This window comes from Mustela nigripes, chromosome 10, assembly GCF_022355385.1.
Source record: "Mustela nigripes isolate SB6536 chromosome 10, MUSNIG.SB6536, whole genome shotgun sequence".
In the NCBI taxonomy this organism is placed as follows: domain Eukaryota; kingdom Metazoa; phylum Chordata; class Mammalia; order Carnivora; family Mustelidae; genus Mustela; species Mustela nigripes.
In genome coordinates, this window is record NC_081566.1 from 46,937,395 (window position 1) to 46,949,137 (window position 11,743).

General features: G+C 42.7%; 1 protein-coding gene across 2 annotated transcripts; it reads left to right on the forward strand.

Annotated features, from left to right (window-relative positions):
• The first annotated feature begins 5,384 nt into the window (after positions 1-5,384).
• On the forward strand, positions 5,385-11,457 carry GLRX2 (glutaredoxin 2). 2 transcript variants are annotated; one of them, XM_059413312.1, is made up of 4 exons: positions 5,385-5,781; positions 7,457-7,520; positions 10,139-10,315; positions 11,176-11,457. In XM_059413312.1, exons 2-4 carry the CDS (start codon positions 7,458-7,460, stop codon positions 11,305-11,307), a joined length of 372 nt encoding a protein of 123 aa, XP_059269295.1. In that variant the 5' UTR covers positions 5,385-5,781; position 7,457; the 3' UTR covers positions 11,308-11,457. The 2 variants fall into 2 exon arrangements, with proteins under 2 accessions (XP_059269295.1, XP_059269294.1); XM_059413311.1 differs by lacking the exon at positions 5,385-5,781 and adding an exon at positions 5,952-6,165.
• The last annotated feature ends 286 nt before the right edge of the window (positions 11,458-11,743 follow it).

Here is an 11,743-nt window from a genome sequence, read left to right on the forward strand (position 1 = left end):
TTCTACCCACCAAAGTATTTTTTATTCCTTTCATTCTTGAATTAGGAACCTGAACTATATGCCTTCTGAGTATAAGAACTTCAAGTAATATCGGATACCTCCAGTTGTTACTACTACCTTTGTTTCCATAAAAAGACCAGATAGGTCCTTGTAGTATAATAAAAATGTATATTTGGGTTTTAATTTTTTAAAATTTTTAAGGTTGTTTTTGTTGTTAAGATTTAATTTTTAAGTAATCTCTACCCCCAGTGTGGAGCTTGAACTCACAACCCCCAGATCCAGAGCTGCACCCTCCATGAACTGAGCCAACCAGGCACCACTATACTTGGTTTTTCTGTCCGTGGCTCCTAAAACCTTTGGAATTTCCTTAAGGATTGAGGAGTCTTATTATTCATAGCAAGTCTCTTTCCCTTATACCTGTGTTTATGGTGATTAAGTGATTCTTGATGTTCCTTAGTTTTAAGAGAGGAGCTGGCTATTCTTAAGGAACTTCCAATTCTCCCCACATCCTCTACCCTTTACCCTTCAGGGGAGGGGAAGGTACTGGTGATTGAGTTCATGCACGAAGGGCAAATGATTTCATCAGTCTTCCCTAGCAATGACACTTTGATAAAAACTCCTGAGTAACAAAGTTTGGGGGAAGCTTCTGAGTTGGTAAACATTGATTTCCTGGGAGGGTGGTGCACCTGAGGAGAGTATGAAAGTTCTGCACCTGCCCTTGTTCAACCTTGCCCCATGCATCTCTCGAATTTGCCTGTTTCTGAGTTGTATCCTTCATAACAAAGCTGTGATTATAAGTATAGTATTTTCCCAAGTTTAAGGAGTTTTTCTTGCAAATTACTGAACCTGAGGGAAGGTCATGATACACCCCAATTTGTAGTTGACCAGGCAGAAATGCAGGTAGTTAGGACATCCCATTTGTGGCTGGTTTGAAGTAGAGGCAGTCTTGTAGGTCTGAGTCCTTGACCTATGGGGTCTATATTCGGTATAGTATAGTAGTTTGTGTTAGAATGGAATTGAACTGTAGAACACGCAGTTGATATGAGAGCATTGGAAAATTGGCTGTTGTTTGGAAAAGAAAACAGCCTTTCTTACATCTTCCTATGATATCATGTGTTTTAATTTTTGTACTTTTGTACTTGTTGAATGAAAAACTTTATAGTGATAAAAGGCTTATAATAAATTACAGTAATTATATTTTAAAGATTTATTTATTTACTTATTTTAGGTGGGAGGGGCAGACTCCCCCATGAGCATGGAGCCCAGTTCGGGACTGGATACCACAACTCATGAGATCATGACCTGAGCAGAAACCAAGAATCAGATGCCCAATTGACTGAGCCACCCAGGTGTCCCTTCAGTAATGGTTTTAAACTAATGTGATTTTAATTATAGCTGCAGTGTATTTGGGAAACAGACAAAAAGGAGAGACATTGTTTAGTCTAAAACAATGCATGGGCACACATAAATTTTTTTTTTTTTATCTTTTCAGATGGGGATATTGAACAGTGATGTCAAACTAAAAATATGACACATCTTTTTTTTTTTTTTAAGATTATTTATTTAGGAGCACCTGGGTGGCTCAGTGGGTTAAAGCCTCTGCCTTCAGCTCAGGTCATGATCCCAGGGTCCTGGGATCGAGCCCCACATCGGGCTCTCTGCTTAGCAGGGAGCCTGCTTCCTCCTCTCTCTCTCTGCCTGCCTCTCTGCCTACTTGTGATCTCTGTCAAATAAATAAATAAAATAAAATTTAAAAAGATTATTTATTTATTTATTTGACAGAAAGAGACGGGACACAAGCAGGGGGAGTGGGAGAGGGAGAAGCAAGCTTCCTGCTAAACAGGGAGCCTGATGTGGGACTTGATCCCAGGGCCCTGGGATCATGACCTGAGCTGAAGGCAGACACTTAACGAATGAGCTACCCAGGGTCCCCAAAATATGACACATCTTTATGAACCATGGATTTTACACCATGTTCAAAAAATTGGAGAAAAGATGGGGTTTTATCTCTTATAGGCAGGGACCTAGTCTGTATCCTATACCCGACCAATGACTGACATAGGAAAGGATGAATGAAATAATACGGTAAAACAAAAAGAGAAAATGACTATAACACAGCATTCACAGAATTTAACAAAATACCCAAGACTTTAATGAATATCAGGATTTCTCCAGGCTGTTTTAAGTATTGTCATTGCAATAGTCTAAAACATGGTCCTTACCCCAAAATATAGAGGTCAAATCCCTGGAACTTGTGAATGTTACCTTGTTTGGAAAACTGACTCTTTGCAGATACAATTTAGTGAAGGACCTTGAGATGAGAGCATCCTGGATTATTCAGATGTGGACTAAATCTCATCCTCAGAGACAGAGAAGGCAAAGGGAAGATATGGGCAGAGAGTGAAGTGATGTGGCCATAAGTCAAAGAAGCCAGGGCACACCTGGGGCCACCAGAAGGTGGAAGAGGAAGAAAATGAATTCTCCTGTATAGTAGCCTCTAGAAGGAACACGACCCTTCCAGATTTTGGATTTCTAGTTTCCAGAACTGTAAGAAAATAAATTTCTGTTTTTTCAAATCTGTGATAATTTGTTACAGCAGCCTTAGGATACAAAGATAATAGCTGACCCCTGAGGGCTCAAAGTCATGCTCTTTTTAGAAAAGTTTCTTTGGAAGGAGAATTTATAAAGGTTCCCAGGTGGCTAAGGTCCACAGGTTGGACACAGTATAGAGGACCTCCCATAAGTGCCCTTTCAAGTGAAAAGATTTAATTTATTAATCTTAGCAGTGTTTAAAAAACACAGACACAGGGCGCCTGGGTGGCTCAGTGGGTTAAGCTGCTGCCTTCGGCCTGGGTCATGATCTTGGGGTCCTGGGATCAAGTCCCGCATCGGGCTCTCCGCTCAGCAGGGAGCCTGCTTCCTTCTCTCTCTCTCTCTGCCTGCCTCTCTGCCTACTTGTGATCTCTCTCTGTCAAATAAATAAAATACACACACACACACACACACACACACACACACACACACACACACACAAACCCACAGGTCCAAAATGGAGTCAGTTGTGCTAAGCTGTTGTCACCAAACTGAGAATACTTAATACCTAACCTAATTGCAGTTTTAGCCTTTCCCAGGAATATATTAATAGGTTAGTTAGGAATTTCCTACTTATTTATTTATTTAAAGATATTTATTTATTTATTTGACAGAGAGCACAAGCAGAGGGAGCAGCATGCAGAGGGAGAGGGGGGAAAAGCAGGATTCCCATTGAGCAGGGAGCCCAACATGGGACTGGATTCCAGGACCCTGGGATCGTGGCCTGAGCTGAAGGCAGCCGCTTAACTGACTGAGCCACTTAGGTATCCCACTGGTTGGAAGTTTCCTGGTGAGAACCAGTGAGGTTATCTGCTTGATAGACCTGTTCTTCCCCAAGGATAGGTGATAATGCCTGAAATATTCCTTTCGTTTTGTATGACTTCCTGTCCTACTTCCTAGCTCTATAGCATCTTTTAAAGTCTTCCATTTTGTATAGCATCTTAGAGCTCCTTTCTGTTTGCTATATGAGATGCTGCCCAATTTATGAATCATGAATAAAGCCAGTTAGTTTCAAATTTACTCAGCTGAATTTTGTTTTAACAGTAGCCTTCAACCCTAGGCAGGAGATAAACCCGTTCTTGAGGTTTAAAAAAAAAGGTATGAGCTTTACTTGACAATTTAAGCAATAAAAAACAAGTTGAAGGAATATCTAAAGATATGTTAATTCTTCTTCTTTTTTTTTTTTAAATAAAGATTTTATGCATTTGGGGCCCCTGGGTGGCTCAGTCATTAAGTGTCCACCTTTGGTTCAGGTCATGATCCCAGGGTCTTGGGATCAAGCCTCGCATCAGGCCCCCTGCTCAGCGGAAGCCTGCTTCTCCCTCTCCTACTCCTCCTGCTTGTGTTCCCTCTCTCACTGTGTCTCTCTCTGTCAAATAAATACACACAATCTTAAAAAAAAGAGATTTTATATACTTATTTGACAGAGAGAGAGAGCGCACAAGCAGGGGGAGCAGCAGGCAGAGGGAGAAGGAAAAGAAGCAGGCTCCCCACTGAGCAGAGAGTCTAACTTGTGGCTTCACCCCAGGACTCTGGGACCATGATCTGGCCGAAGCCAGAGGCCCAACTGTCTGAGTCAGTCACCCAGGCGCCCAAGATATGTCAATTCTTTTCATTGTTCAGTCATGAAAAAAAGTATAGAACTCATAAGACTGTATTTAATTATTTATTCTTTATCTACCTATACTGGCTATCCCCCCTTGTGTTCACACCATACATTTAAGCAAACAGCCAGCAGCATACTTGTAAAAGCACTATCATAGACCTCACGATCATGACCAAGAATCATCAGTTCTGTAGCTACCCAATCAATGAAGCACAAAGAAATGGAAGGTTATAAATACATTATGCTTAATTCAGACATAACACTTTCGTTTAAAGTATTTTCATTTGGGAATCCCTTTTTCAAAATCTGTCCAGTGAATTCTGTACTTAACATAGGCTGTACTATATGGAAATTAAATTGTGACATGACTGTTTCACTTCATAGTGGCCTCTATTTTGTAAGACAGTTTACAACAATAAGGTAAAATTTTACTTCAAAACAAAAATAGGGGCGCCTGGGTAGCTCAGAGGGTTAAGCCTTTGCCTTCGGGTCAGGTCATGATCTCAGGGTCCTGGGGTCGAGTCTTGCATTGGGCTCTCTGCTCAGCAGTAAGTCGGCTTCTCCCTCTCTGCCTGCCTTTCTGTCTACTTGTGATCTCTGTCAGATAAATAAATAAATAAAATCTTAAAAAAAAAAAAAACACAGTAAATTTCCTAAATAGCTATCTTTGAATCAAAGCAAAACTAAACCCCATAACACTATAGATTACATATCTTAAATTTTTAATTTTGGATTTATGAAGTGTGACTTCACACCTTTTGGGGTATTTGTTTTTGTAACTAATTTTCATCCTTTTATGAAGTAATGAAACCACTCACTTGAAAATAGGGGGAAAAACCCCGTCAGAAACAAGACGTTCTAATTTTGTAACCTGGTAACGCGAATCTTAAACTTAGCTGGTTGAATATGAAGGATCAAAAGAGGTCTGGATTGTTCTAATAATTGTTTAGAATTTTAAAAATACCATATTTGTCCTCTGACCTTAACAAATAGATTTCACTGTCTTCAGTAAATAAATAAAGACACCCCCCCCCCACTTCTCATATAGTGACGCCCAAAGGCCTGTCATTACCACGAGTGGCATAATGTTGTCCTTAGCACTCAGCAATTTCCCCAGCCATGACAAAACACCTCCGCGCCGGTTCAAGTTTTATTTCCTAATTTCATTTTCATTTATAAACACAAATTTTGTTTTCTTTGGAAGGAACGTTCTGCGTTGGATTACTTTTTTTCTTTTAATTCTGGATGTAAACTCTAACAATCCCACGATTTATACAGGCTGTGGATCAGCAGCCGCATTTTAAGATGACACCGTTAGGCTCTTAGATCACCGGCAGAGACACCTGTCTGACCGGAAGTTGTGATGACGCTGCTACCTTCCTGTAAACATCCCAGGCATTTCGAGTCATTCTTTCGGACAGTCTTTTTTTTTTTTTTTTTTTTTTTTTTTTTTTTTTTCTCCGTTTCGCCAGAATGTCGGCCACAGTCCCCACGCGTCGTTTCCACGGGCCCCTGGGCCTTGATGAGCGTCCCTAACCCCTAAAGACAGGAGCGGGGCTGGGCCGAGCCCTGGAAGCCAGCAGGCGAGGCGTCCGCGTAGGCCGGGGCGGCAGGTTCACCCCTCGCGGGCCGCGTGCCCCCCGCACCCCTGCTCTGCGCGCTCCGGCCGCCGGCCGCCCGCGTCGGGAGGACTCACGCGTTCGCGCCGGGGAGCCCGGCTGCGGCTCGGGCAGCCCGGCGGGGCGGGGAGAGGCGGGACCGGCCGCGCAGGGGCTGGGCGTGCGGAGGCAGAGCCGGCCGGCGGGGGCGGGCTTTCTCCGCCGGCGGTCGCACCCTGTCGGCTCGCTGCGTCCGGGCGCTCGGACCATGTCTTGGCGCCGCGCTGCGCTGCGGGGGACGAGGCTGGTTCGGAGCGGGAGCGGCTCGGCGGGCCGGCTCGGCGGGGTAGTGGGAGCTGCGGCCTCTGGGTACGGGGCGCGGCGGGCAGGGCACGGGGGCTTCGGCGTGGCGCGGAGGCTTCGCAGGGTTCAGGCGCCTCTTTCCCCGGCGCGGGGTGGGGCCCTCGGAGGGCGGCGGGAGCCCGGGGAGGGTGGGCGGTGAATGATGCCCTAAGCCGTAGTGCCTTCTTACGGATCGTGTGACTCGACCATCGAAAACACCCGAGTTGTGGTCTTGGTGGAGCTTGGAACCTCCCCTCCCCCTCCCCGTCTAATAAATTGGGATTTCAGATAAACAGCGATTAATTTTTACTCTTAGTTTATCCGAAATATTGCGCGGATTATATTTAGACTTGGAAGTTACTCGCTTTTTTACATAAAGTTCTAATGTAATCGATCGTTCTGCATTTTTATTTGCTAAACCTGGCAACCCTCCTGCAGGAAGTGAAGGGGGAGCTTCCTACTAAAGGGCCCAGTCTTTGAGGATGGGGACTGTGACTTAACTCATGTAGATGTCGCCTCTGGCTAGACCGAGGATTGCTTTCCCTGTGCTTCCCGGCCTCCAGTACCAGGCCTGCGGTGGAGGACCCCCGGCCTGGGCTGATGGCTGTGCGGCCCTTGGGCCCGAGCCGCTGCTCCATGGTGGTTCTGACAGTTCCAGTGTCTTTGCCTGCCGCTGCGCATCCACCCCTCTGTGTTGGAATCCCTTCCTGCTTGGTTTGGTAACTCGGATCAGTTCTGCCAGACTGTAGGAACTGTTGATTACCTTTCTATTAGCTGGTGACCCAGTCCACAAAGGGGCTGACTACGTGGTGTTAACTCTTTGACTGACTGTCCTGGAGCCCCTGATGTCTTTTTCCAATGATGTTTCGCCTACTTAGCATATAGCAGGCGCTCCATGAATGTGGCATGGCTAATGGGTGCATCAGTGTTGAAGTGAAACGGTTCTTGCGCGTTTCTCTGTTGACGTCTCTTTCCTTACTAGGTAGTAACTTTTGCCAAGCTCAGCCAGAATTGAGGGAGAAAGGTGCTTTCCAGAAACTTTTATTTGGGAGGGTAGGGGGTGATATTTCAGATCCACCTCTGGACCCCTGAAATCATGACCTGAGCTGAAGGCAGAGGCTTAGCCCACTGAGCCACCCAGGCGCCCCTAAACTGGTCTTGTTGTACTAGTGATAAGTAAAACTCTTTTTTTCTGTTTTATAGATTTGGGTATATATTTGCATATCAGGCTTTCATTAAATGGATCTCATTTGCTATATTATCATTAATGATTATCTTTAATGTTTAAAGCTGCACTGCCTTTTAAAATTCTTTTTAGGATGGGGAACAGCACATCAGCATCTTTGGGGAACTCAGCAACTGCTCCTGTGAATCAGATTCAAGTGAGTGATGTGGGAGACATAGGAAAAAACTTTCCTCTGTAGAAAAAGAATTGTGTTTTACACATTTAACATGCATATTCAGTATCCAACCTGACATAGTTTGGCAAATGAATTACTAAATGTATACTTTAAAGTGTGCTATCAAAATAATCCATGTGACAGAAAATTTCTAGATCATATTGGTAGCCAAAATTTATGAGGTTTATTATTAATGGAGTCTTTACTCCCTCTAAGTGGGGTCTGTGAGGTTAGCTTCTCCTTTCCCTCAGACCTACCTCCGTCTCCTGTTGATACCAGTCAGGCTGCCCTTCGCCAGGGATACTGTTTGATTTTGGCCTGGGAAGCTGCTTCACAGCTTTCTCCCCCAACACAGAACTGAGCGTGCTGTAGTTACTTTATAAATGATCCTCTTAGTGACACCATTTGCTGCTGTGTACTGTTTTCCTCTCTTTTACTACAAAACGCAGTTAATTCTGCCTCAGAAAACCTTCTATGTATTTCTTCTCTCGAGGTCCAGAAGACACACTCATGTTTTTCTTTCTTTGTTCCTCATCACCAGCCACGACAACATAGATAACATATCTGCCTTTAATTTATTTGGCTAAAAAAGTATTCACTCACAGCTGATGAATGTAACAGCAATGCTAGAAACCTGTTGTGAGGGTTCCTTCTTAAAGTGAGAATACAAAATGATGAAAATTCAGCTAGGTTGAGCCTGAGGGAGATGAGAAGGGTTGTTTGAGACACTCTGGCTTGATATCTTGTTTCAACTCACTTTGGAATCTCTTCATTGGTGGTGTTTTTTTTTTTTTTTTTAAGATTCTATTTATTTATTTGACAGAGATCACAAGTAGGCAGAGAGAGAGGAAGGGAAGCAGGCTCCTTGCTGAGCAGAGAGCCCGATGAGGGGCTGGATCTCAGGACCCTGGGATCATGACCTGAGCTGAAGGCAGAGGCTTTAACCCACTGAGCCACCCAGGCGCCCCTTCATCGGTGGTTTTTTTTTTTTTTTTTTTAAGATTTATTTATTTATTTTACAGAGAGAGATCACAAGTAGAGAGGCAGGCAGAGAGAGAGAGGGAAGCAGGCTCCCTGCTGAGCAGAGAGCCCGATGAGGGGCTCCATTCCAGGACCCTGAGATCATGACCTGAGCCGAAGGCAGCGGCTTAACCCACTGAGCCACCCAGGCACCCCCATCGGTATTTTTACTGCATGTCAGCACCCTGGATGATCATCTCTCTATACACGATGGTCTTAATGTGCCTATAACCTGACTTGACACCCAAGGATGGATGTAACTTTATTTTATTCTTTTTTTTAATTTAAATATTTTATTTATTTTTTTGACAGAGAGAGATCACAAGTAGGCAGAGAGGCAGGCAGAGAGAGACGAAGGGAAGCAGGCTCCCTGCTGAGCAGAGAGCCCGATGCAGGGCTTGATCCCAGGACCCTGAGATCATGACCTGAGAGGAAGACAGAGGCTTTACCCTGCTGAGCCACCCCGGTGCCCTGGATGTAACTTTAGAACTACTTTGCCTTGGTACTCTACTTTCTGATTTTTGGCTTTCATCTTGAAGGTGTTGCTTATGACCCACATAAGAACAACATAGATGCCTGGGTGCTAGACTTATCTATTCAGAATTCCTTGAAGGACCTGGACATTCATGTATTTAGAAACAAAAAAGAAAACAAACTTCACAGGCAATGCAGATGCGTAGGAAAATTTCATGGTCTTTGTGATAAAGGCCTGGAGAGTAGTTTCCAAACCAGGCTGACTGGGAAGTTAAAAAAAAAAAGAAAAGCTTTTGACTTCTGCCTGAAACCCTTTGAATCAGCATTTCTGGTAGTAGCTTTTCCAGGAACAAGAATATAAGAATGCCTTATCAATACTGTAATGATAGTGATGTTTTTTTAAAAACTATAAAGATATAAAGGAAGGAGCGAAAGTTGAGGGGGTAAATTGTTTTTATATCTGGATCAGTGAAAGCTTTACATTTTAAATGGAACTCGTATATCAGTCCTCACCATTAAAAGTAAAGGAAGGTAAGGAGTTAGCTCCTGAACACCTGCTGAGTATTTAAGAGGCAATGTAACAGAGTTAAGTGCCTGGTCTGTAGAATCAGACTTGCCGGGGCTCAAATCTCAAGCTTTCCAGGTCTTATTAGGTGAGGACTATGACTAAGTCATTTCCCTTCTTCACTTTCCCCATCTGTGCCTCACTTTCCCCATCTGTAAAGTAGATATAATAATATGACCTGTCTCAGGATTATAGTGAGGTTTACATGAGCTGGTGAAGATTAGATGTTAAGAATTGTGTCTGGCATACAGAGATGTTTGCTGTATGTGAATTGGCTATGTATTGTTGTTATCACTCCATGTTAACTTTGCCTCTGTTGTAACCCATTTTTTTCCCCTAAAAACATCCCTTTTAAATAAATAATAATAAATAATAAATAAATAATATTCTCAATCTGCAAATGAGAAAATAGATGATGGAGACTTAATTTGAGCACTGAATCATGAGTCTCCAAATCCATCCCCTTTCCACTATAATGGTTTCTTCCCAGAAGGTAACGTCTAGAATTAAAACATTTTTTTGTTTGTTTGTTTGACTCCAGGAAACAATTTCTGATAACTGTGTGGTGATTTTCTCAAAAACATCTTGTTCTTACTGTACAATGGCAAAAAAACTTTTCCATGACATGAATGTTAAGTATAAAGTGGTGGAATTGGACATGCTTGAATATGGAAGTCAATTTCAAGATGCTCTCTACAAAATGACCGGTGAAAGAACTGTGAGTGTATCCTCTGTTGTGTTTTTCCTCCAAATAAATGGTACCTGGGTCACCTACAGCCTAGGCCCTTGTGTTATATAAAGTGAGCCAAGCATTCTCTGTCTCATCCTCTGAGAATCTTTTTTGGATAAAGAAATGGCAGATCTGGGAATAAGATTCAGAGACTGAGAAACAGCAGAATTCATTATTTTATCTTTATTCTTGCCATATTTGTGTGTGTGTGTGTGTGTGTGTGTGTGTGTGTGTATGTTTTGACTAGGAGGGTGGGGTTGTCGTGAGTGCTGTGAAACTTGAAGATCCTCTTGGAGCTTTTCTCAAGATGAAATCCTTTCTCCTCTTACTTAAACAGTACAGACCATGGGTCAGTCTTCAGCTGCTGTGCTAATAAGAGTGCTTTAGTTCTTCATGTTTTTGGATTTCTGAAATTTGTCCAACCATATGCATTTTTTTCAGTGAAATGCATTGTCGGGAAAATACATAATATTGCCATTTTCCTTCTTGTTTGTGTATGTGTGGAAGGTGTTTATAAACAATAATTACAGATTGTTATTTTACCTTTTATGTGCCATAGCAGTTAGAAGGAAAGGCTTGAGTGTCAGATTGCCCTGGATTTAAATCCTAGCTCTGTCATTTGCTATCATTGTGATTTGGTGCAAGTTCCTGTGCCTCATTTCCCTCCAAAATAAGGCTAAAATTAGTACCTACCTCAAGGGTTGTAAAGATTTAAGTACTTTGTGAAAGAGCTTAGTCTACTGCCTGGCCCATAAAAGTACCCAGAGTATGAGCATCCATTATTATTATGTGAAAGGTCTTATACTTCTGACAGTAGAGTGACACCTGATCTTTTGTTTATCCTACAGGTACCAAGAATATTTATCAATGGAACTTTTATTGGCGGTGCAACTGACACTCACAGGCTTCACAAAGAAGGGAAATTGCTTCCACTAGTTCATCAGTGTTATTTAAAAAAAAGTAAGAGGAAAGAATTTTAGTTATGTAGGCGCTCATAATGTTGCTAGTAAAATGTTGCTAGTAAAGTGATAATGCCTGATAATGCCTTTTAAATGTTTGAGGATGTTTTAAATTTGTAAATTGTCTTCCCGAAAAAGTTGTAAAACAATAAATTGCTGTGGAATCTCTTCTTCCTACTTGCCAATTCTTGAGCAAAGGGGATAATATTTAAAACTACAGGGGTGAAATTGTGTCAAAAGATAATGAAAGGGGCACCTGGGTGGCTCAGTCATTAAGGGTCTACCTTCAGCTCAGGTCATGATCCCAGGGTCCTGGGATTGAGCCCCACATCAGGCTCCCTGCTCAGTGGGGGGACCTGCTTCTCCCTTTTCCTCTGCTGCTCCCACTTGTGCTCTCTCATTTGTTCTGTCAAATAAATAAAATCTCTAAAAAAATAGGATAAAAAAATTTTGGATA